General features: G+C 41.4%; 1 protein-coding gene across 1 annotated transcript in view; it reads left to right on the plus strand.

The window, feature by feature from the left end:
• Nucleotides 1-27,243, plus strand: part of si:dkey-22o22.2 (neural-cadherin) — a gene marked incomplete at its 5' end in the record, with an annotated part of 158,590 nt that overhangs the window by 111,013 nt on the left and 20,334 nt on the right. The window contains 8 exons of the mRNA XM_061717353.1: nt 874-1,123; nt 2,045-2,172; nt 2,255-2,441; nt 4,457-4,600; nt 18,455-18,738; nt 21,605-22,234; nt 23,004-24,000; nt 25,698-25,791. Coding sequence (XP_061573337.1) covers nt 874-1,123; nt 2,045-2,172; nt 2,255-2,441; nt 4,457-4,600; nt 18,455-18,738; nt 21,605-22,234; nt 23,004-24,000; nt 25,698-25,791 — 2,714 coding nt within the window. The remainder of the gene's footprint in view (nt 1-873; nt 1,124-2,044; nt 2,173-2,254; nt 2,442-4,456; nt 4,601-18,454; nt 18,739-21,604; nt 22,235-23,003; nt 24,001-25,697; nt 25,792-27,243) is intronic.

The raw sequence follows: 27,243 nt of genomic DNA on the forward strand, positions 1-27,243 counted from the left end.
ATCGACATTCATTTTTTGTTGTTTTGTTTTTTGTTTTTCTTGTGAAATAAAGCCCTTTCACGTTTTTTGATTTTTGGATTATGCTGCCATGTTGGTAAATGATTGTCACCGGGAACCATTGCGACCACACTGTCGAGGAAACATAAACGTCATCTGCATATGATGCAACCTTATTGCGCCCAAGCTCACCTCTTTCAACCATGCCAACCATGTCATTATCAGGAATCAGGCTGTGCTTGAGCATCAGACAGAGCGCAGCACTTGTCAAACGAACAGACTTTGGGCATAAATCATATTTGCATGGTAGAGATTGCCTCGCGTCAGTGCTCACTAAGAGTCCTCGTAGTTATTTTAGGCTGTTTTTCTCGGTAAGGATTAAAAGTACCAGGAGGAGCCAAGGAAACCCATTTTCTTCCCCAAACTGTTTTAAAGCTGCTTTAATGCTGTGTCACCTGTTCTCCTTTGCTTTATTTCTGCTCTAAAAATATTTAAAGCGTCTCTGTGGGAAAGAAATGTGGGGATGAGGGGGAAAAAAAACAAATTAACATTGCCTTGGAAGCTCAGAGATAAGCAAGCAAACTTGCTGAGGCAGTTGAGCGTTCAAATGTTTGTTTTTGAATGTCTCATATAAAAGAAACACTTGGCCTGTTTACCATCATGTTGAAAGAGTGGTTGTATTCCAGCTGGAGGAATAAAGATTTGGTTGATCAACGTCTCCTTGGACTTACTCACAGTACGCTCATGGGACTGCAGAGACAAAAGCACCACGTGCTGCATGTGTTTCTGAGTGTTTCTGTGGAAAGAAGAAACACATATATAAGTATAAACCATTGATCATTTACCTTATAATTATTTTTCTCCATGTCCATTCAGACTGTCAAGGCCACATCTCCCCTTGGTGACCCGCGGGTGACCTACAACCTGGAGGAAGGTCAGGTACCTGAGACCAACATGCCAGTGCGCTTCTACATCAAACCAAACCGGGCAGATGGTTCAGCATCAATCCTGGTAGCTGAGAACCTTGACTATGAGACAACGCGCTTCTTCACACTGAGAGTTCGAGTGCAGAACGTTGCCGCTGTGCCACTCGCATCCTTCACCACCGTGTACGTCAACGTCACAGGTAAGATCGAGGAAGGAGTGTGCGCAAGGAACACCCAAAGCAAACAAAAGAAGCAGCGTAGAGAAGGGGAAAAAAAGGGAAAAAACATCCAATTTTGCACATTTCCACTTAATTTCAAGACAACATGACACAAGACAAAGTTAATGAATATCCTCCATTAGTATTACGCTAAGATTTTGCTATTATTTACTTCATTTAGTGCCTGAATCCATCACAGGAGCAGGAAGGATGTGCCAGTATATGACAATTGAAAGGGAACCAGTCTTTACTTCAATGATTTGACTGAAATTATTGGGATATTAGCGCGCATGGAAAATTGTCACAATTCCACTCTGACAAGGCAGAAGCATCAGTAACATAAATTAATTTATAACGAGCAGCAGTGCTGAAAAGGAGTGGACAAGGTGTAGCTGATATCAATGGCTGTCTCTGGGAAAAATAATGATAATTAAAAAGAAAATGCCAGGAACTTGTGGGGTGACCTTTATGCCAACTCGTCACTTTAACGGTGACTCATTTTCTAATCAGCATCTGTGGGTGGGTGGAGAGAAGGAACCAGGAGAAAACACTTCCTGATGTTGATTGGCTCTGAACAAACCCACACTGGATGCAGTAATTGGCTTAGCAGCGCTTGAAAGTGAACTGACAAGCAGCTTTGTGGACTCTTCTGGGCGTCGGAGGATAATTCCTCACTAATAACTCAATTTTCATTAGCGCGGGCAGATACGGTCCATCTTCACTTTCTGATGGATTTCAGACTTTTTTTTAATTCTCTCCTTTTGTTTCTTCAGAGACAATTTTTGCGATTTAATTTACTTTTCTAGAGCAAATGTTTCAAAAATCATGAAGACAAGAATGATGGCATTTAAGAAAATAAAAGATGATACGACTGATGCTCTGCCTTTCCTCTTCTGTCTTTAGACGTCAACGACAATGTTCCTTTCTTCCTGTCATCCACTTACGAGGCCACGGTTCCTGAAGGAGCGCAGATCGGCACGTCGGTGGTGCAGGTGTCGGCCACAGACCTGGACTCTGGTCCGCACGGGATGGTGAGAAAGCGCTGCACTTATTACTGGCGTGGATCTTCCTTTCTTTCTCCTCTTCCTCAGCTTCTGCTCCCTACTTCCTCAGATCCACTATGTGATCCTGAAGGATGCGAGCGGGGATTCTCAGTTCTTCAGCATCGACTCGCACAGCGGCGTCATCTTCACTCGCGCCTCATTTGACCGCGAGCAGAAAGCGTCCTACCTGATCGAGGTGCAGTCGCAGGACGGCTCAGAGTCAGCCCGACAGGGCCAGCAAGGCCAGCCGAACACAGGTATCACACGCACCCAACTACTGCAGCACTATGACTGCTTCCCCCTTTGCATTTACCAATGACACCAAGAGGTCATAATACTGAAATGTATCAGGCATCTTTTCCACATGGCAAACAAGAAATAGTAGTTTTTCTTGTTTTTTCCATACTACCCAGCATGATGTCAGTGATGCATTTCAGTGGGACATTTAGTTTGTTTCCAACAGGATTACGTGTTTTAGACAGAGGTTATGTAAAGATATACCAATGTATTGATGTTACCAGAGCACACAATCTTTGTCTTTTGAGCTGTGTGTGCTCTCTTTTGGAGCGAGTAAACTTCTAGCATTTTCTCTTCTGAATATTTTGCCTTTTTCGGTTAAAAACAGACAAAGTTGGATATACAGCCACAAATTGGCCATAATTATGAGCTGTCAGGTTACACAGTTACTGTCAGTAAACCTGACACTTGCTTATTTGCTTAAATCATAAATGACCTATTTAATGAAAGCAGTGAGGTTTACCTAACGTTACCCATGTTTTTTTTCTCATACCTAACATACCTAACCTTAACCATTTACTTTCTTGAGTGCATGTTCTCTTCCAATCCAAACAGTGGCTTGAAGGGCACCTTTTTCACAGAAATCAAAAAGGATTTTTCAAAGTAAAGTTGCTTTAAAGGTATGGAAAATGGCCAACCACAGCACCAAACCTCTCTGACCTACAAATGCAGACTTTGTTGCCTGTTAACACAAATAGATAAACACAAAGATTGTGACAGTTAATAAACCTTTATCCCTCATTGGAATAAAAAAAAATGTATACACAGTATACACATATATATATATATATAAAATCTCTTCACATTTAACCACAAAACTTTGTTTTACTTGTGGAGTAAGAGTTAGCTGCTATTACACTGATCTTTTTTTATCAGTTTATAAGTGTTCACTTGTGCATGTTGGTTATTTTTGTGGAGTCAGAGACTATTTAAATAAGAGGCAGAGATTATTTATCTATGTTAAGTAGACTAGCCAGCCACACCAATTCACTTCATAAACATTTCCTCTTGTGAAATGGGCCGTTTCCACCGGTACAGCAATCCCAGCAAGGAGGGCTTTGTGCAATGACTCATACAGACAAGCCCAAGAACTACTACTCAAAACAACCACAGCTGTAGGATACTGCTCATAAAACTTTGGATTAACAATTTTGTCTGTGCAAAACCAACAACAATCATTCACCTTTGTTTCTGCTCCACTGGGTGTGTTTAGTTGAAGCTAGTCTGGTTGTCACACTGTCTCTATCACGCGCTTGGTTTCTCTGATTGTATGGCTATCCAGTGGTGTGTACAGGCAGTTCCTCTTGGGCCCATTGGTACTGACCCCTGATTACCAGATTAATTGATTTTATCAAAGAAGAAAATAAACAGGATGACTTGCCACGCTTTATGATAAGTTTCTTGATATTATTTATTGTTATTGCCTCCTAAATAAATGAAAGAGGAATCATGATAATATATTCTATGGGCGTGAACTAAATCTGTGAATTGAAACAGCCGATCTAACTAGGTAGTAGAACCGCTATGAGTCCTTAAAAGTTCTCACTTCCTTCCTACAGTTAACATGAACGTTATTCAGCTGAAACTAATGTTGCATTTTGTTGCATTGACACAGATGCTGTTGGTGATGTTACACTGCTTTACTTTTAACTGTCAGCTTTTTTTAATGATTTTCTTTGTCTGACTGACTGATTACTTTAGTCCACAACCATGTTTTAAATCAATAAATCACAGTGTTAAAGTGCAACATTAACCCATTAACCCTTTAGCAGGGGAAATCAACCATATTTGATAACCTCAGAAGACCTACATAACATGGAAATGTGGGGGAAAAAAAGTTACAAAGTAAAAGAGGATCTTTCAATATTCTCTAATAACCCTCTGAGATGTCAAGTACTGACTGGCTTTAAAGGGTTAATGCACTGGATTCACCAAAAAAACATACAAGTAAAAGAAAGATTGTGTCTTCACTCAGACACGGCCTACATCAGGATCTTCATCACTGACGTCAACGACAACGCCCCGGCATTCGCCCAGCCGGTGTACGAGGTGAGCGTGGAGGAGGACAAGGAGGTTGGGTTCGTCCTCATCACCGTCACGGCCAACGACGAGGATGAAGGTCAGTCTGGTTTTTATCGTCTGTGGCTCCACTGAAGTCACTTTCGGTATTGATTCATGTCAGTTCAGTCAGACTGATCGAAGTCTCGTGCTGAAGACAATTTTAATCTCAAAGAGGAAATTAATGAAATCAGTGAACTCTTCTTTTATTCCTTTGGCATTTTTCCTTTCGGTCTCTTTTTTCTGATTAGTCTTGTTTTTTATTCGATCCTCCTATCTTTTTACTCTTCTCATCCTTTTCATTTTCTACTTATTTTCTCATCTGTTCTCCCCCACTCTTCATGTCAGTTCTTTTCTTCCTTTCATTTTATTCATCCTCCTCTCCTCTCTTTAATGTTTTCGGCACTCCATACCGCTTTAAATAATTTATTCTCGTTTCCTTTTCCTTTTGTCTTTTTCCTCCTCTGACTTTTTAAATCACATCCATGCTCTGCATTTAGCCATCGGGCCTGTTTGCGTTTGCTTTTTAGGCTTTGTTTTTATTTTTTTATATTTCATTGCTCTTGTTTTGGTCCGCAATATTCTGTGCAAGAAAAGAATTAAGTGGGTCACTTGTTCTCCCTCTTTGACAAGTAGCTCACTCAAGAAGCTCCTGGTCCAGGATGTTGACTCCACAGGTGCATGCTGGTCCTGCAGGATTCATTTTCAGACTCACACCGTTTCCCAGTCAGACCTAGAATTGATACGTTGCAGACGAATAGGCACATCTCTTTTTTGGAATTGGGAAAAAATTGTAGTTCAGGGCTAAGAGTTTAAATAAACCAAATACACATATGTTGCTTCTTAAATGTTTCTTAATGAAATGTATACTGATATAATGGCACGTCATTTTCAAGTGGACGTCCTTCAGTCAGAAGGTAGCAGCTTCAATCACCAGCTTCCCATTCAACTTGTCCAAAGTGTCCTTGGGCAGGATACTTAACCCCACATTGGCCCCAAACGTGCTCCTCTCCTGTAATTTGCTTTGGATAAAAGTGTCTGCTTAATGAACGTAATGCAATGCAATAAACTGAAATGTGAAATGATGTGTTACATGTGGCTGCTTGAGATAATGGTTTAAGTGTCTTCCAGACAGGAAATCCTGTAAATGAGCTTTGAATTATGTTTGTCCCTGGTCATTAGTAGCAGATATAGAGGGAGTGTCTGTCCTGGTTCTTGTGTGTAGTTCCTATGCGGTCTTCTTTTCTTTCTTTTTTTTACTAATAAAACTAATCTGTATGTGATCACTGGGATTTAAAGAGGTTGAAAAAGTTTGGCCTTTTTCAAGATTCTTATTATTAATGTCTTTTTCTGCCTTTCTGGCACTTATGTTTTCCCTTCAATTTTTTTGCCCCTTTTCCTCCTCATTGCCTTCCTCACTCGTCGTCTCCTTTCCTTGTTTTGTCTCCTCTGTTGTATCTCCTTTGCGCGTCTCCTCCTTCTTCTTCTCTTGCTTGTCACAGCTCGTTAGCGAGCGCCGCTGCTCCCTTGAGGTCGGCAGTTTTGATGTTTGTCTCTTTGTTTGTTTGTCCCTCATTCCTCTTCCTCCTCCGCAAAAAAAAAAACCAATAAGCAGCAGGAGCTAAAAAAGATAAAAAAAAATATCAAAAAGCAAGTGAGAAAAAAATGCCTCTCTCTTTCCTGCTCTCTGCTTCTTAATGGCGGTTGCCGGTGCCAACTCGATGCCTCTGAGGTTTTCTTTACTCAGAGTGGGAGCGGAGGAAAGTTTTTTCTCCCCTCTCTTTTTAATCTTTAACCTTTTTTTTTTCCTTGTTTACTGCAATCCGCTTTCATACAGTGTGACTCATTCACATTCTGCTTCATATTATTTCAGATTTACTCTGATTCCCTCAGGAGATCCCCAGACTTACTGTCACTCATCTTCCTTCCTCTCATTTCTCCAAACTTTCTCCCTACAGTTTTATCGGATATCAGAATTGGCCATATTTTTGTATATGCTTAAAATAAAACAAGGGAACTGCTCGGCACAAGAACTCAGTAACGGATGCCTCCAGTTCTCAGCTATGCGCTGCTACAAACGGAGTAAAGGTGTATAATTAACTCAGTCAAGCAGATATATATTAAGTCACATTCAAGAGATGATTCAGTTCAAGTGAAGGATACGTAACACTGCTGGCATATAACACGCATCTCTAAGGTGTTACTTTGGTTTTGTTAATTAATTGAAACTGAAATAGCTTTATTTGTCATTGAGCCAGCGTCCCGACACAACGAAATTACATTCCAGTAGAGCCCATCAAGACCACAGAATTAAATCAGTATTAACAACATCACTTTCCCACTGTTAGCTGTTATCATGTGAGAATGAATCCAGTGGGCAACATTTTGAGTTAAGAGTCAGTTCATGTCAATCTTTAAAAATATATCCCACCACTTCTTTTTTTTTTTGTGGTTTTGATGTGTTTTCTTTTTTCTTTTGACGTATTATGGAGCAAATCCCAAATAATAAAGCCATTGGGGAGTTTTTTATCAAAAAACAGTTCCTTTTTACAGAGAGCTGGCTTGATTTAAAAGAAGAAAAAAAATCAGTGTAGAAGTTAAGAGGGCCGTCTTGGAAATTATGCTTACTGGTATCTAAAATGTTATTCATGAGGGAGGAATGGTATTTAATAGGCCTAAAAGATTTGGGAAAAATATCGCAATGCACTTTAACTGACAATTATTGTAATCATGCTTTGATTTGCAATACCAAGGCCAGACTCAATATTCCTCTGTAATGGTTTTCTGAGACGTGTTGGAGCATCGCTCATCGTGTGGTTCAACTTGGACTCTGTCATCCTACTTGATTACAAATCAATTGCCGTTGTTATCATCTACATAGGGTTTCTGTTGGGTTGTTGTTTTCCTGTGTTCTTTTGTTTCATAGTATTTTTGTGACTATTTTATAATTTTGGAAAATTTAATTTATATTTCTGGATCAGTTGATTTTTTTTTTTTTCTGCTTGATATTTTAGTGTGGCTTCGATTTTATTATCATTTGAGCATCTTTCAGTGTCTATGCTGGATATTGTTCTTCGTCTCCTTCCTTCTCTGCTAATCCGTCAGATTCATCGTCTTTCCGCATCGCTCTGCCCATCCTTCTCCTTGCCTCTGTCTGTCTCGATGTCAGTCATTTGTACTTTGTTTCATTACTCCTTGTGTTGCCTGTTGGTTGATTTTTTTTGGGGGGGGTTTGAAGATCCTGCTTTTTAGAGGACTGTTTGATTGCTCATCTCTTACATTTGGGTCCTCCTCCCCTGAAACATGACACAAAAACTCCACATTTTTCAGCTCCATCTCTTCTTTTATCAAATGTTCTGCATACAATTCTGGGTAGCTATTATGTCTTTAGCCAAGAAGTTGGTAACTGAGTTTATTATCCCTACGTTTCATTAACTTAGCAGAAATATCAGAAGTAGAATTTCATGACTGTTTATTTTTTATGTTTTTACAGTGACCTGTAGTGCTGCTTTAATAGTGTTTATGGGCTCATGGTGTTGCAAGTAAATGAGGAGAACCGCACTTCTCATTGGTGACTGTAGCTTTGACTCTCTGACTACAGTGATCAGCAAATATATTAAAGCCTTCGTCAGACGCCACATAATGTACAATAATAATTGCAGCCTGTGCAGTTTACTAACTGTACTATTTCAAAGTTTTATTTGAATTTAAATAATTTATCAGGATCTACCTATTTTGTCTGAATTGTGTTTTCCAACTAAATTTCTGGAGGTGCAAATGTATGACTAAATATCCAAATGGCATAAAAGTGAAATAAAGAACATGCATCAACTTCACTGAGAAATTTGTGCCACTTTAAGTTTTAACTTAGTATTTTCTACGGCAACAAAGACGTTGGAAAAATTCAAAAACTATTTTGTTAATTTTCATCAATTCTCTGGTTGTCTGGTTCGACTTCATTTTATTGGCCATACTGTTTGTATTAGACTTCATTAAGACTCTTTCCACTTTCTAGCATCCAATTATTTGAGACTCCTGAGATTTGTAATTTCCATGATACCTATGATCATGTAGCTGCTTCTCTCATGTGCCGTTGTTGCTGGAAATGTCTCGATTTAGTACTTATTCCCTCCAGACTGATCCCTGCAAGGTTCAGAAAGATGCTGAACATGGGATTATGAAATGCAAAGATTGCAAATGCCTGCTGAGTCCCTCCAAAATGCTGATGCTTGATGCAGTTTCTTAGTCTTACCAAGGACTCCTTGCAGTAATTATTAACAACCCCCGACTCCATACCACTCAGGAGTCCAGAGACTGAGCTAAGGAGCATCAGCCATCTAAGCTCAAACATCCCACTAAAACCTTCCTAACTAGCCAGGTAGGTGGGGGTCTTACTAGGATTAACTAAAACCTCAAATCTGATCCCTGCTGAGTCAGCACTGCAAGTTAAGAAAGAGATATCTGTTGAGTTGTACGCATGTTTTTGAATATCTACCACTAATCCCCAATAAGCACATGTTTTTCTCATTGTGTATCTTTACATGAAACCTCTTCTACTGGTTTGACATTCAGCTAAAAACAAATATAGGAATGAAAAGCTTTGTTTGAAATCTATTATCATGAATGATGGATTAGTGTAGTGATTTTATCAGTCTGTCCTCTCAAAAACAAGTGAATGAGTAATGTATAACACAAACGTATGCATTTGTAGGCCTTGGCACAGAGTAGCAGTGTACAAATGCAGAAACACGTGAGAATAATATTTGCTACGATATGGAAATATTCATAGCCTATAAGTGATATCAGAAGGAGTGATCCCATTTGTTCGTTGAGGTCACAGGATCTCAGTCCCCCCTTCTGATCAGGTAATGCTGACATTGTTACCTTGATCACTTACGGGAGTCCAAACTTTGGGGACATCCCTCTGATTTGTATTGAAGGCTATGAACAAATGAACCTATTTAGTCGTATGGATATGAGGGCTTTATGTCTATAGTTTGTTCTAAAATGCAGTAACTTTCCAGTGACGCACTTCTGAAAGTGTAATTAGGAATCACTGCCCTCACGAGGAAGATCTGACTAAATGAACAATCTATATTTTTTATTAAAAGAATAGAGCATTTCGTACCAAACCAGCTGTTGGACAAAAAATATACAAAACTAAAAGGTTGAAACTTGGTAATTGAGTGTCTTCTATTCATTAAATGAACTTAAAGACCCTAAATCACCTTAATCATACTTTATAGAGAAGTTATGGTTACATAACTCCTCTTAAAAGCCATAAGATGAGATAAGATTTGTGTCCACTGGATTGCAGTATTTGCATCTTTAAGGTCTTATAAATGATCTGTGACAGTAATCATCTTAAAGATACAGTCCTAGTTGATCATATCGGTTCCCTTTTTGTTTGGTCGGTTGATTGCGAGTGAAGGTTCAGGTCTTTTCTGATTGTTGTCTGCTCTTTGACTCCTTATGCTCTCTTTAGTTCCTGATCTACAGTATTTGTTAGTTAGTTTACTCTTGGATCTCTGACTAAAATTGCAGTGGAAATGTAATGGATCTGTTTTTCATTTGTTGTCAAACAGAGATGGTGTTATATGATGTGGTGTACAGCAGTGGATGAATTCCACTGAACAGGAATATCATTCAGACTTCTCTGGAAACTTTGAATTTGTAATTTGTTGTGAATGGTGCTATACAAGTAAAGTGAATTGCATTGAACCAATATTGTAATCTTGCTTATATGTAATTCTACTATATATCTAATACAGCTGCAGAGCATGGGCAGATATGTTAGACCAGAAACAGATTCAAGACACACTATCCAGGGAGGAAATGTGTTTCTTGGTTCAATATATTTCCATTCCCATGTAGGCCTGCTGATATATGCCTGCTGATATTGGTGTATATCCAGCGTATAGCAGTTATGGACAGTTTAAGGTCACTGGGGGTAAAGAAAGAAATTTCTGAAAGAGTTAACGCTGCAATCAGAGATTGATGAGCTTCAAACTGCACTGAAGGTTTTATCCTGTGATTGAAGCAGCTGAACTGTCACCTTGACTTCAACACTGTGTGTGTGTAGGTTGTACATTATGTCCGGTTTCTTGTGGAAGCTGACAGGTTGAAGGACCAGTGACGTTCAGTCTAGATAAAAACTGTCCAACACACACACAGTTAGAGGATACACACACTCACACACACACAGTGTGATATAAAACTCCTGCATTTATTTCAGTTCAACTTTGTTGGAGTTGTCGAAGGTGGGGTGGAGGGGCTGGATGTGTGGGTTTAGATTACCACTCTTCTCCCCCTCTTCACCCGAAAGCTGATTAAACGCAGCAGCTTTTGTCACCCGTGGAGTTTTCTGGACCCATTTGGGCCTCCCAGTGGAAAATGTGCCGATTTAAAAGTGTTCAGTAATGAGATCAAGAGGCTTTTCTTTTTTTTTTTCTCAATTCTGCTGAGTTTGGTGTTTCAAGTGTCGCCTTGGGGTTTAGTAAACACGCACAAACACCTACCGCTGCACTGAGCCTGAATGATGATAAAGGATGAGCGAGCGAGTGTGAGTGATTGGTCATTTCACACGGACCAGAAGTGACGCTCCTGTGCAGACAGACACGTGTGACGGAGACGATAGCACGTAACTGAATGTGGCACGCAACGATTGCTACTTCATAATCAAAAGGGATTCCAGTCAGAGTGAGTAACAAGTCTGATAAATAATGCAGGGCCTGCCAGCCAACTCATGTCTGCTGCAGCATCCACACAGCATGCTCTTCTCACTGCAACTCACCTTTTTGATCCTGATGAGGTATTTAAGCACTCAGCACTCCGCTCATTCCTTCACTGCATGCCTGCTGCCACGGTGCTCACCAGACTGCCATCCCGCTGCTCGCTGTTTCCAATATACACTCTGCATCTGTATCCCCCCTTGGTGGGAGTTTAGTATCATCCTTCCCAAAGGGAAGCTCAGCAGGGAGCAGGAGCACAGTGAGGTTGAAACCCAGAAGATAAACGCTAATGTTGCTCACGTGGTACTTTTACATAATAATTTCCTCCTTGGAAGCTGACTGACTGAAGGTATAAGCGCCATCTTATCAGATAATTGTGCAGTATGGATAGAGCTTTCTAGTAAATAACTGCATGATACAGCGCAATCGTTCGCTGACACACTGCTGCAGTAGAGTTAGAATAAAGACCTAATTTTGTCTCCTGTCATGCCCGGATCATTTACACTTTTGATCCCAGAAGTGCATCTCAGGTCTTTTTCTTCTTATGATCTTTAATAGGCATGACACAGGAAAGCAAAACTAGGGTTATCACCACTTCAGTATGCTCAGAGTTGTGAGGAACTGCAGCCTGTCCCAGTTGACTTTGAGCGAGAGACTTAGTCCCCAGTCCATCAAAGGGCTAACGCGGTGTGACGGACAACCGTGCATGCTCAGAGCCGTGACCAGTTTGGCAGAAACAGTTACGTTAGTGTATAATTTTGTGAACTCTTGGAGGAAATTGGTGCACTAAACAGAAACACCACACAAACTTATGCAAATGTGAGGTTCAGAACAGGAGCCCTGTTGGTATTCGGGGGTAAGTTCTAACAATGTGCCACTGTGCTGCTGCAGCCTCACTCTAGAAATGGAGCAGATATGCATTGGCTGTGTTGCTCTTCGGTTTTTCATAGTTCATATTTTAATCCCTGTGAACTGAAGTTAATAACCACATTCTCAGGAAAACCACTGATGTTACCTTTTCCTTTGCCATCTGCATATAGTGATTCAAATAAACAGTCATAAAATAATGGCATTGTTCTTTGGGGTGCTTTGTAACACAAACAAGATAAACAGAAATACAACAAAAACTCAACCAGGTCACAAATTCTTCCATATACCGGTACTTAATTATGGTTCATAAAATGAATACAGAGGGTCTGCACCCCATGGCCCATATGTTAGGCCGCTACCTGTCCCACATACTGTAGCACCTGACTCAATGGCCCCTCCTGCAGGTGCTGGGCCCGCAGGACGGGCCATCCACATCATTTATTTGACTCAAGCCGACCGGGCCTCTTGATTGAAAGCCTAGTAACCAGACGCTCTTGAACAAGCCCCTTCCCCAGGCTCGGCTCCAGGGTGGAACGCATATTAGTATTTGAATCGCCCATGTCTGGCCCATCTCCTAGGACCGATTTGTCTTGGGGAACCATAGCAGCACCCGCTTCTGGGATCGTTCAGACATGAACTCTTCCACTACTATAAGGTGGCGATTCAAGGTGGAAACTGTGGGGATGAGGGCTTTTGTTTATGCTTCTGTCCCGAATTTGGATAAGTGGAAATGGATGGATGGATGGATGGATGGATGGATGGATGGATGGATGGATGGATGAAAAAGAATACTATTATTCAAAAAAGGAAAAAAACACAAATCTAATGAAAAATTGGAATTTACACTTGGTATTAATATGTTTCTTTAGCAATGAATAAATTGATCAGTAGCTTTTAGATGCTTTGGTGCTTTTTCAAGCACCTGCCCCCTCAGATATTATTGCTCCTCAGTTATTACTCATTTTTTCAGAGAAATTCATTCTTCTAGTAATTTTTTTTTTTTACTTTGGTTATAATGTATCAAATCTCAGAAACTGCTAATTGCAGAAAACCTCCATTTGACATGAATGTAGCACAAATCACAGCAGGACTGTTATTGCTTAATGTGACACAGTTACCAGTTGTTGTAATTTGTAGTCTCATCACAGCACAAAAGGGGTTTATTAGCTAAATCATATCCATGGTATCATGTCCCATTCCACTTTAAGGCAAACGCTGTGAGATGTAAGATGGAATTACACCACATTTTCCCAGTTGTAACATACTGGGGCCCATGTTCTGTATCAGTTATGAATCAAAGCAGAACTCAAGCATTACACCAGATTTCTGGGCACCGCAGTGAACTGAGTTTTAAAGGCTGCAGTATCACTTGCAGCCATTTGAGGCAACAACTTGTAATACTTTCTAATGTGCTTTTGAAATGAAAGGAAAATTCCTCTAGTGATGAGTTTAGTCCTTCAAAGTGTCGACCTGCAGTCTGTGCTCAGGGACAACATTCCCCTCCGGTCCATCTCTCGAGGAGCAGAGATCTGACCTTAATCTCAATTTTGGTTCTCCTGCTAGGCTGCGAATTAAATCAGCCCTATCCCCCGGTGTGTACGCGTGTGTGTGTGTGTGTGCATGTGTGTACTTGTGTATGTTAAGAGTGCAGCACCATATGGCCAGACTGATCATTAGGGAGGCTGCCTAAGGCAGAAACTGCTGTAGCCATTCCCCTTACACACATTTACACATATTCCCATTTACACACATACGCTGAGACGCTCGGTGAGCGTCACGACAGATCGTGCTTAAAGGCTCTGACGGACCAGTGCACTTAAGCTTTTTCCTCGAACACACAAACGCACACTCCCCAGTGACGTAATGAAGGTCCTCCATGTCTCCACAGATGGTGTTTGTCTCCTAAAGTCTCCTTGTTGCCGGTAAAACGGGAGAGTGAACTGAATCCAGACAGACCTGCCTCTGGGCTATAAACGTGTGTGTGTGTGTGTGTGTGTGTGTGTGTGTGTGTGTGTGTGTGTGTGTGTGTGTGTGTGTGTGTGTGTGTGTGTGTGTGTGTGTGTGTGTGTGTGTGTGTGTGTGTGTGTGTGTGTGTGTGTGTGTGTGTGTGTGTGTGTGTGTGTGTGTGTGTGTGTGTGTGTGTGTGTGTGTTAGCATTTCTCCACTTCATCTAGAGGAGAATCCATTTGAGAAAGGACAGGAATGAGGGGGAGAGTGAGCAGAAATGGAAGAAATATTTAAAAAATCTGAGAATGCAAACGAGATATAAGGTGAAAAAGGATATCAGGGGAGGATAGACGCAGGGCCTGATGAATATTGGACAAAAATGGCTTTTTCCTAACTAGCTATACTTAGTCAAATTCAATTCAATTTTATTTATACAGTGTCTATTACAATACAAGTTGTCTCCAGGCGCTTTCCAGAGACCCAGAACATGACCCGTGAGAAATTATTAAATTAACAATGGCAGGTAAAAACTCCTCTTGCGGGAGAAAAAGCTTAAGTTAAACAGTGGCAAGGAAATAGGGAAGAAACCTTGAGCAGGACCTGGATCATAAGGGAGGATGCTCTTGCCGAAGGCCAGCTGGGCAGAGCAGGAAAAGGGAGACAGGAAAGAGAGAATGACGAACAGAGAGATGAGATGCACAGATACAGTATATTGTCAAAGGTACAAAACAGAAGATATTAGTATTAATTATCCGTGAGCAGGAGAGCTTAGAGTTGTACGTACATATGACTGATACATGGTTAGTTGGTGGACGACAGAGAGGACTGTATAAACAGATTTAGACAGCAGACACTCAGGTGGTCAGAGGGCGGGAATGCAGATCAGGATGAAGCTCTTTAAGCTCTTGCCTGCAAACATGGACAGAAGAGAAAAAGAGGACAAGCACAATGGAGCCTGATTATGTTCATGAGATACTTCTAATCGATAACTATGGATGGAGCTGAAGAAAGGAAAGAGAGAAAGAGGAGAGAAAACAGGTGAGGGGCATCGCTCAGTGGATCATGTTGGTGTGCCGCTGCAGTGTAGCCCTAGCGCAGGATGAAGCTAGGTTTACAACGAGCCTTACCTTAGCTTACAAGATCTTACCTCTTTGGCATTGTGTTACCAGACACCTGAATGCTCCAGTTTAGCAAACTCACAATGTTTGGAAAGGAATTAATTTATCAAGCCAAGTATTTTTCTTACCCCCTTGATGCAGTGGCAGACCTTTTGTGTTATAAGGGTCTTTCACAGTACTCAGATGGCTGTATTGACGACGGTGGCATAACAGCTTCTTATTCACTGCCACCTGAAGACTCAAAATTCAAACTGAAACTGAAGAAGGAGAAGAAGAAAGAAAGAAGATGGTGTTTTTTTAGGGGTGTTAACACTGCAAAATGAAGATGAGTTGCTGTCCCAAGTGAGAGTGTTCAAGTATCCTGGGGTCCTATGGTTAGTGGGTTGGAGGGAAAGTGGATTTTTTGAGACAGACAGAGTCAGCAGTAATGTAGATGTTGTACCAGAGCATCGGGGGGGAAGAGAGAAGTTGGCTTCAAGGCATCTCTGAGAATTTAAGAGTTGACATAAATTTCAGCTCTCGTCTGTGCTCAGATAGCGAGCGATGGTGTACTCGTTAGGTGTCGGCCCATGGAGGGAGCTCAGAGTTGAGCTGCTGCTCCTTTACGTCATATAAGGTGGTTCATGCATTTTTCCAGGTTGCATGCAGAGCAACCTACTTTGAAAAGTCTCTGGACATGTTCCATGTAGGAGATCCCTGGTCATGCAGGCTGGGAATGCTGCAGCCAAAGGGTAAACAACAATTTTATTGGGCCTTAAATGTATTTTTTATATATATATATATATATATATATATATATATATATATATATATATATATATATATATATATATATATATATATATATATATATATATATATATATATATATAAATCTTTAGGATATGGTAAGTTTGAGGTTATGATTCAAGTTGAGCTGACGGACAAATGGTTTAAGCCAATGTCGTGTCCTCTGCAGCAATGGAATACCAACTCTTGTGTCTGCGTCAGTATATGTGAGCTACGCGAGTGGTGGACAGGATCTAATGATCCCCACTGTGGGAGAGACACAAATACATGGTTTTTGAGAATATTAGTTGCTGCAGTCTGCGCTTGGTCATCAGTGTTTGTATGATCTCTTGCCAGCCAGAAGGTTTGAGGACCTTGTATATGCCCGTGTGTTTACTGAGATATTATTCAAAAGTTTGACTTCCCAATGAGACGTCCAGTCGACAGCTCATGGTGCTTAAAAAGTCAGAAACTCCACAATATTTGTTTTGCCTGCAACTGTATTAAAGATGTAACTGCATGTTCAATATAATTTATGCATTTAGTTCAGTTTAATCCGCGTTGCCGAGAAAGAGAAAGAAAGAAAGATTAAAATTGGTTAAAATATTCCTTTGAGCTTTGTTTGCATCAGACTATTTCCGAACCTGAACTTTTGGGATATTGTATTAAACCCTTCACGTTACATTAAGCAGACGCTTTAATCTGAAGTGACTTACAGCAGAGGAAAACAGTCAAAGTACAGTAACATAGTAGATCACAAAGCAGGTGTAGATAAAAAACTATTTAAATAATTGCCACTAAGACGACATTCAAGTGCAGCTCGGGAAGTTATAGGGGAGTGCAGTTCACGATGGAGGGTGTTCTTGGAAGAGGACGGTTTTCAACACCTTCTTGAACATGGAGATCTATGGTGCCACAGGTAACTTAAGTCAGGGTAACTGTCTTGAAGATTTTTTACCTTCTACCCAGCTAGATTGGAGATTCAAGGCTGCATTGTAGGTGTTTTATAGGGGGAAACCTGAGTCCACCTCCTCTTTTTAGTGTTGGAATTTCCAATTTCACATAGATGGCTTCTTTTAAACTATCTGTTCTCTGTCCAAATTGTGAGCTTTATTGTCTTCGTAGGAATGTTTGTTATCCCTAAGGTTCAGGTGGACCTTTAAATAATGACCTGATGAGCTGACTCTCCTGTGTTGTGCCAGCATTTGTCGAGTTTAGTTTCTCAGATGTAAAGGTCGTGCATTATCCAAAACCGCAGTTTTTACTTGCATGCTTTCTCCTTAGGATGAACCGTTTTTTTTGCCAGAGGGTGCTGTTGGGTTTGAAGTTAATATCTTATGTTTAGAAAAGATCCCTCTGAGTTTCTTAGACATTCCTGTTTTTCCAGCTTTCTTGGCTGACTTGAAAAAGGCCAAGCAGAACTCAATCAATAAATGAATGAATAAATAAAAAAGGTTTGGTGTATGTGTGTAGTTTACCGGTAAACCTGTGTTCAGACTTTTATCCTCCTCAATATGCAGATCACATGCCAAAAATGGCAGCCTTTTGTCATTGTTTTTGTTTTCTTTTGTTGTTTTCTGCATCCTCTCTGGTGAACTTGATATTGCTGTCCACTGCATTGTGAAGGAATTTCCTTCATGTGTCTGGATTTTGACCCGAGGTGGTATTTACAGTTCACCATGATATTGATCCTATCAGTAATTACATTCTGTCTTTAGGTAATTCGGTTGGTCAATATTCCCAGTCAAGATTTAAAATACTTTCTTCATGATGAAACACTTGAGTTTTGGCATCCGGGGTCCGATCTAGAAATACCACATTTGTTTTATTGTTTATTTTATTTTATCACCAAAGAGCGAATTTACCGGAGTCAAATTCCTTGTTGGACAATGTTCGAACCTGGCCAATAAAGATGATTCTGATTCTGATCTAATCAGTCCCAACTTTGTTAGGCATACGTAGAGATATTGAGGAGTTAGGGTGATGAACATGGAGAACATAATTTAACCCCTTTCATAGGCCCCTTGAGAGCCTACAGATGGATTTTGGGGAGGAAATGGGATTTTCAGAGCAGCGGTGAGCATGAAAAGTGAATCAACGGCAACAGTGAGCGTGGCAGACAAGAGACATCAGAATGCATGAAGAGATGAGTCCCTTTTGGTCCTTAAATAGGCCTATGAGCAAGCTGGAGTAATTGGAATAAACCATGCAGGGGGTTGACAGCAAGCACAAAACACTGCTCTGGATGTCCCTGAGCGATCTCCCTAGGTGTTTCCTCATTTACTAGTATAAATATACGGTAAATCATACGATGATGTTATACACTTACCACTTTATTAGATATGTCAGGTGTACCTAATAAAGTGTCAGGTGAGTGTATATGTGCCAAGCGGGAGCATTGCTTAATTGGGCCCACTGACACAAAACCAAATACATATAAAAACAGCACAAAGTGACAGCAGCTCCATTTCTTCCGTCCAGGTGCCAATGCAAAGCTGCGCTACCAGATCACCTCAGGAAACACCATGGGAACCTTTGACGTGGAGCCCGAGGTGGGCACCGTCTTCGTGGCTCAGCCACTCGACTACGAGATGGTTCAGCGCTACGAGCTGCGGCTGGTGGCTTCTGACGGGAAGTGGGAGAACGAGACGCTGGTGGTGGTTCAGGTGGTCAACCGCAACGATGAGGCGCCCGTTTTCAGCCAGACCGAGTATCACGCCACGGTGACGGAGGAGCTCACCCTGCTCCCTGTGTTCATCCTGGAGGTTAGTGGCTGTGTTTGCATGAGTCTAATGTACCAAAAGTACTTTTTCTCCCCAAAAAAATAATACAAAACTCACTACTTACTTGCCTTCAGGTGCTAATGAGACCCTGTGCGGTACAAGTGGAGACTGAAAATAGATAAAACGATGGATTGATTTCACAGTAAATGTGCTTTGGTTTTTTCTTACTAATGCGCCACATCTTTTAACCATAACCACTGATCAAATATCAAATGTCAAACCATTTCTAATGAAATTATTTCAAATGTTAACGTGGGAGACTAGTCCTTCAGGGTAAAGGAATTTGTTGTCAAAATGACAAATCTTATGTAAAGAATTTGTGGAAAATGTACCAGGTTTATCTAACACTTCTCGTTACGCCTTAAACGTGGAGGTGAACTAGCCCGGAGCAACACCTCCACGGAGATCCGGTGTCCTCATCCTAACATATCACACATGTATGACGCAGTCTAACACTGAAACAGCTGCTGAAGGCACCAGCGTTTGACAGGAACCTCCTGAGTGAGCCGTCTGAAAAGTTGCCGGCGAAAAGTCAGAGCTGACCTTCTTCTTTAGCTTTCATTCGCCTTTCGTCACACATTTCTTCGGTAATTCACCGTAATGTGCAAGCGCCGCCAAGCTAAATCAGATTAAAAAGGTGGAAGCGCATCTAGGAGGCCGTGGAAGTAATCTCCGTCAGCGAGGCATGTGTCACCTAGTCCTCAACCTGGGCCTGCTTCCCCCTCGCCTGCTGGAATTGATTTGATGTGCGTTTCGTTCCTTGCTAGCATTCCCAATAGTTTTTCTGGCACGCGGCAAACAGGCCCTCCCTCCGCGCACACAACTCTCAGCCCCGTGTACTAATACAATTCAGCAGATAGCGAACGGGGGAGAAAATCCAATTTGAAATGAATATTTTTTGACTTCACCTGTGCGGCAGTCTCCTCCGCGGTGCCACCACCGCTCATCTTCACTTTTATGTACCTGCATCACGTTGTCTGGAAATGCAAAGAGACAACATGGTGGAGGTGGCTGCGGAAAGAGGGGAGGGCGGATGGGGCGGGGGACTTCAAAGGCTTCTGTAAACAACCCCTCTGGTAAGAAAAGAGGAGAAGAAAGGGTAAAAGTGTGCTTTTTCTTGCTTTGTCGGCGTCTATTAACTTTTAATTGCATTGTGCGTCTCGGTGACAGATGCGAGAGCGTGTCTCCTCGCTGCGGCTCTTGTCCTCTTGTTCAGGGAGATAGCAGGGAGGCAGGTTAATTAAGCAAACAGGACAAAACAAGGGAGAAATGTTTATTCCTGTGTTGTGGAGTCCCAGTGTGCAGGGCCAGCTGCTGCAATCTGCTCCCTGCTGCATGTCCTATGTGCTGGGTTGACATTTTTATATAATGAATTACTATTTTGATAAGAGCCCCTTTGCTGGGGGGGGGAAGGAACAAGAAGAAATAGCTTCATAGTAACAAGAAGAATGTTACTGAACTGCAATGACACGTCAACATTGCACCTTTGACTAGTTTACCAAATCGAATGTGACAACGAACTGCTGCGGTTCTCATCTAAAAATAATAATTTATTGCCAAGAAAAACTAACGGCTGGTGTTTTCTTTCTCTATTATTCAGTATTGCTAAAATTTTTATTTATCAGTATGAATTACAAGATTTTTTTTCTTAAAGTTCCTGACTAAAGGTGCTGTAACCACCTGATCATTTTGATGTGTAAAGTGCATTTCTAATTTCATTTTTGACATTTACTTTGCTGTATTTTTTTTAGGCTTTTCAAGGTTGAAACGTAGAGGTACAGACATTTGGTTTTAGATCTGAAGGGTTTTATTGTCTTTTTTAACATCATATGGACGTTTCCCAAACATAAAAACAGATCCTGCAGATTCATAGGTGTCAGATATGAGGTAAATTAACTATTTCTGAGACTGTTATATCAGCCAAGACACATAAGTCAGTCTTGGGCTCATGCACATTTATAGCTCAGAAAACTGTCAGACAATCAAACAGGCACTTTTTGTGACACATTTTAAGGTTTTTAGAAGGCAAAAAAAATCAGTTCCAGTATGTGACTTTATTATATGTCTAGCTTTCCATTAGTAACACTGATTAAGTTTACATGCAGTCAAAATTTGGGTTATTGCTAATATTCCGGTTACTGAAACATTCAGAGTATTCCATTTACATGGTAATTAATCATTTGGGAATCTCTCGATCAAACCAGTGACGCGCGGAGAACATCATGACGCAATTCCCGTCATTTCCGCTTCTTCTTCCTGTATCCAAATTCAAAACAAATGCTGCTTTGCGCAACTTTTCGCTCACCTTCTTGTAAAACTTCTATCCCGGTACTTTCTACCGTCTACAAATGCCAAAATGTTCATATCCTTCATCCTTCTTTATAAAATAATTAGTCTCCTCCTCACTCCAAAAGTGTGGCGTGGTCTTGCGTTTCTCCGTGTTTAGAAATACTTCCTGGACTCAAAAGACCAGGATTCCTTGCGAACAGAGCATGCGCAGAAAACAAATTCATGTTCCGTTTGATGGGGATATCTCGTTTGGCGTTTACATGACCGAATATTCAGGTTTTAAAAGGAGTAACCCAGGGGTCATATTCAGGTTTTTAAAAACCCGAATATGAGCAAATTCGGGTTATTCAAAGGGGTTATTGGTGTTTACATGGCCGTGCAAATTCGGGTTATTGCCAGTATTCGGGTTTTAAAACGGTTATTGACTGCATGTAAACGCAGTCAATGAGTGAATGTTTGGACGTACAGATCTATTCCATATCTCATGTCATCTCGTCTGAATTCAGATTGGCATATCACTGAGTGATGAAGGAGTTTTCTTTCGTCACCTTTTTCACAGGTGTCCGCCACCGATCCAGACCAGGAGGCCGACCAAAACGCCCTCCGCTACTCCCTCCACGGCCAGGGTGCCGGTGGCGAGTTCACCATCGACGAACGCACCGGGACCATATACGCCCAGCGTCGCTTGGACCGCGAGGAACGGCCCGCCTGGAGATTCCTCGTCCTCGCCACCGATGAAGCGGGGGCTGGGCTCACGGGATTCGCCGATGTGTTGTTAGAAGTCACAGACATCAACGATAACGTCCCCTTCTTCCCCTGCCCAGCTCTGGAAGTAGACGGATGCTTTGTCGGGCATGTACCCGAAAATTCCCCCGCAGACACTTCCATCATGGAGATGCGGGCGATGGACCTGGACGACCCCAACGAGGGCAGGAACGCCATGCTCACCTACAGCATCATCAAGAACATTCGCAATGAGATCAACCTCAACTTGTTCGCCATCAACTCAACCACGGGGACGATCTACACCGTTCTACGTTCTTTGGACCGGGAGACGGAAGGCCGGTATCTGGTGGTGGTGGAGGCTCGTGACGGAGGCGGCTTGTCAGGAACCGGGACAGCCACCATCCTAGTCTCAGACGTTAATGACCACCCACCCGTTTTCACTCAGAGGGTCTACTCCACTCAGGTAAGTCAAGCTGCCGGAAGCATTTGTTTATTTGTTTATTTAATTGGATCCCCATTAGCTGCCACCAGAGTGGCAGCTACTCTTCCTGTGGTCCACACACAACAAAACATCACATAAGACACAATAAATCAACAAAACGTAAACACAATAAGACATCAACAAAACATCACATGAAACACAATAGATATCATGTCTGACAAAACATAAAAACAATAAAAACAAGTAAAGCAAATATACAAAAACAATGCAAGACATAAAAAAAACATAAAAACAAACGGTATAGACTTCAAATTAAAACAAACTAAAGTACACTAAAACTAACCATCACAATACATTAAATTATATCCCATCTAATTCCCTCAGATTTAGATAACATTTGGATTCAAATGAATGTGTTTTTTAAAAAGTTTTTTAAAACTTGCCTTAGTCGTTGCTTCAATAATCGTAATTGGCAACTTGTTCCACACAGAAAGAGCCCGATATATTATGGACTTCCGGACTGCATCTGTTCTGGGTTTTGGTTTCACTAAAGAACCTCTAGTCGCCTGCCTAGTATTGTAACTGTGGTGATCTCTTACATGATGTAATTGTGAATACAGATGGTTTGGTTGTTTCTGTTTCATGTTTCTGAAAAAAAAACATTGAGTTACAAGCCAACCTCTCCTGGACTCTGAGCCATGAGAGACTGGCATGCAAACTTTCAGTTTTCAGCATGCACCTGCTTTTCTGTCGACATCAACAAGAAATCCTGTATTTTTATGTCCATCAGGTGACTGAAGACCTCGAGGTGAACAGTGAAGTTCTTGTAGTTTCCGCCACTGATGGAGACCAGGGGGAGAACGCTGCTGTAACCTTCAGCATCGTCGGCGGAGACGAGGACAGGAAGTTCTTTGTGGAGACGGACAAGCTGAATAGACGTGGCGTGATAAAACTCAAGAAGAAGGTCGACTTTGAGAAACCACAAGAGAGATCTTTCAATCTGACCTTGAAGGCTGAGGATGCAGATTTCTTCAGTCTGGCCTACTGTCTGGTTCAGGTGGAGGACTCCAACGACCACGCTCCCGTCTTCCTCCCACAGTTCTACGAGTCGCCCGCCATGTCAGAAGATGTCCCTGTGGGGACAATTGTCGCTCAGGTCACCGCGTCCGACCTGGACTCGGGGCAAAACGGACGCTTTTCGTACAGCATCTCCAGAGAGTCCGACCCGTACGGTCAGTTCCTGGTGGACCAGTCGGGTTGGGTGGTGGTGGCCGATTCTCTGGACAGGGAGAAAATCTCTCAGCACAGGATCATGGTCCTCGCTACTGATGCCGGTACTCCACCTCTGACTGGCACCGCCATCGTCATGGTGACCGTGCTCGACATCAACGACAACGGGCCGGAATTTGAAGCTCCCTATAAGCCCGTGGTGTGGGAGAACACCCCAGCAACCCAGGCGGTACGAATGAATGAAACGTCCCTGCTCCTTCACGCCACTGACTGCGACACGGCCTCTAACGGAGGCCCGTTCTCCATCCGGCTCCTCATGCTCACCTCGGACGCCACCAACTTCAACCTGACAGACTTCAGGAATGGAAGCGCGGCCATCACCACCCTACGCACCTTCGACCGCGAGCGCCAGAAGGAGTACCGCCTCCCAATTCTCATGATTGACAGCGGCTCTCCTCCTATGAGCTCAACCAGCACGCTGACTGTTGTCATCGGCGACAGGAATGACCACCCACACTTACCTGGACACACCCACTTTATTGTCTACAGTTATGAAGGTACGGTTTGGTTTTTTGTCAGTACCAGATATAAATGGGAATATGGGATAAATGAGAAATGGCGATCTCCTTTATTTTTATTATTTATGGTCCAATTGATTAAGAATTTCACTTAAAACTATACCCTTCTTATGTGATATACTTTTTCAATAATTATGACGAAAGAAGGCACCAAGGAAAAATGTCTTTTTTAGCCTCTGAACTTGATTTAAAGTCCCAAATGTCAGTGATAAAAGCTAATGGAGTTATACTATTTTACCTCATGTACAACCACCACATTGGTACTGCCTGCAAAATATTGATATTGACTGGTATCGATTTGCACTTGGTACCCAGAATGGTCCACAGCCTCTAAATGCCCAGAAGGCTTTCCAAAAAGTAGTACATGGGATTGTAGCCATGACGGACTTCACTAGTGATCAGACAGTTTGATGGGAGAGACGGCTAGTCTGTTTGTATAAAATAAAAATCTGTTTCCATTTTTCTATTTTTTCATATTCATGATGTTGCATCTCTGTACCTTTTTTTCTGTTAATAGATTAAAGGCCTACCAGACTCGAACATGCCTATAGGAACCCCACATTTATAAAACACAATGGTGGCTCAATGTAATGTGATTAAAACAGGCAAAAAGATTTTTGGAAAAGGACTACGGATCTTTTCCTAATTTAGTAGAGGATCAAAGTGAACCTCTCAAAAATTCAGAATCCATTGATTTGATATCTGTGCTTGTCACATTTACAAAATGTAGAAGTTGTTTTAGATTCATTTAGATTTTTTTTTTGTACTTGGTAACTTTCATCTATCCAGGAACAGGTATTAGTGATACCAGTTTTTCACCTGAGACTCTCACATCGCAAACTCATCCTTTCTCCTCCAGTGGAGAAGTTGGGGTCATAGGCTGCCTTGCTCTGAGGCATCCTTAAATCCTTGAGGTGGTTGTAGCCGAGGAACATTTGTCATTCCCTCATAAATGACTGTTCCAGCGGATCCTGACCAGCGTCTTTGCGATCGCAGGCAAACTCCTCTAACCTTCAGGTCCTCTGGCGATCCTCCCACCACCTCCTGAGTGCTCCATGTTCATGTTGTTAAGATTGTACTTGTCACACTCGACTTCACACAGCCTCCCACTGCAGCCCGCATCACTTATTTAGCGCTTCATACCATCTGTCAGCCGACTGTAATTTGGTAGAAAAACTAAAGTTTTCTGTAATGTATTTTTAGTGGATTCCCTCTCCGGGGTCTTTCCACATGAAAGTGCATTAACCTTTTAATACAAATCCATCATGTACTTCAACAACATGCAATGAACCAAACAATTAATTCCAGCTTAAGTCCAAAAGTTTGACATGCACATAAACAGGATACACTTTTAAAAGGCGGCTTATTTCATGGCTAAAGAGATTAAAGCACTGTGTTTGGCGTTTTTTTTTTTTTTTTTTGTTGGAAGACGGGGGAAAACAGTGCAAGTGATTCTAATGCGGGCACATTTTCCTGCTGTGCCATCAAACATTGACTGTGCATGCCAATGAGGCGTAGCCCGGCACCTTATCTCTTCAAAGAAGCCTCCACATTCCCCCCTTCACCTCTAATATTTTGGTTTTACCACGGGGAGAGGCTTTTTTTTTTGTAAAACTAATTGCTATAGCTAATACATTTTTGACTTTTTTTGTGTGTCTTTTACTCTCGTCCTTCAGGTATTCTCCCGACGACTGTGCTCGGTCAAATACAGTCCCCTGACCTTGATGACTGGAGTGAGAAAGTGTACCGGTTCGAAGGCAAATCAACCAGGTAATCCGACCGTGTTTGGTGAAACTTGCCTGAAAGATGATCTGCAAAAAAAAAAAAAAAGTGATGGAGTTGAACGTTGAAATGGACGGATAAACTAGATTAAGATTAACTAAACATACTAGTTAAAAAGAAGAGCAGCGCCTCAAGGTCTTACAGAAGATAACTATGCAAAGACCCAAATGAGTTGTAAAACTGATTAATGATTAGTGGAAAAATGTTCAAAATTGGTTCAATTTTAAAACTGATTCCAAGAGACTAGTTTGGTCGAGGTTTCCCAGCTAAGTAAAATGACCTGGAAGCATGAAAAAAAACTAAAAACGTGAAGGAAAGGAGCTTCAGTACTTCCTTTGTTATCTCCTTAAGCCAGGGAAACACTGGGTAACTGCTTTAGAGAAGAAAGGAGATCATTCCTCATCCTAACTCCTAGAAACAATAACAGCGTGACATTTTCATCTTATAAATAACAAGAAGGTGTGTGTGAGGAGCATATGTGAGCAGCAACAACATCATTCTTCACTTTTCAGCTTTTTATAAATTACCAGCTTAGGTGGAAATGCTGTATATTATATTTTTATACTAATATTATATAGAAAGTATGTGAATATAATTTTACCAAAGTGAAACAGTGATAAAAACACATTAGGAGAGGTCAATTATGCAATTTTTTTCTCCATTTTGTGGAGAAAAAGTGTGATCAGATTCTCATTCCATCTTTTCCAAAATCCTTACAAATGTCTTAACTCTGTCTTTAACTCATAATTTTTTCTAAAGAAAGGTGCTCGAGAAAAAAGCTAAAGATACAGTACAGACCAAAAGTTTGGACACGCTTCCCCATTTGTTTGAATGATAAAAGGGGTGTCCGAACTTTTGGTCTGTACTGTATATATCTTTTTTTAACTTTTTATCTGAGTCTGGCGGTTAAACGTTCCCATGTAGCCCCCGGTTCACCGAGGCAGTTAAAGCGCTGCGACAGAACCTCTTCTTTAGCGCAGAGGACCAACGTGTGGGCGTGGAGGTTAAGTCGCTTTTATGTTCTGTTCAGTTCTGCCGCTTGTTCTTTACGCTCATTACTTTCTTGAGTCTCTTAGACACGTCTCCCATGATGTCCACTCGAGCTCCGTGAGTTAGCTTCATTAAAGTTGATATGTGACATAATGCGGTAATGCTATATGCGGTTGTTACAAGGGTCAACCAGGATGGGAGTCCAAAGTCACTTTGGGTTGTTTCTTGCCAGTAGGAATACCAAGATGACAATACCTAAAATATTCCTTTAAATGATATTGAAACTGATATTTTATCAAGAAAAAACTATTTTGTGCTGCTTTAGTAGGAAAAATAAGTATTCAGAGTGGGCTAAAAGGGGTTGCCTTCATTAAAACCACATCTCATAATCTTGTAAACCACACAGCCTGGTTTTGGTTTCAGGGAATGCTCCATATATTATCGGTTGAA

The sequence above is a fragment of the Cololabis saira genome, chromosome 3, assembly GCF_033807715.1.
Source record: "Cololabis saira isolate AMF1-May2022 chromosome 3, fColSai1.1, whole genome shotgun sequence".
NCBI lineage: Eukaryota > Metazoa > Chordata > Actinopteri > Beloniformes > Belonidae > Cololabis > Cololabis saira.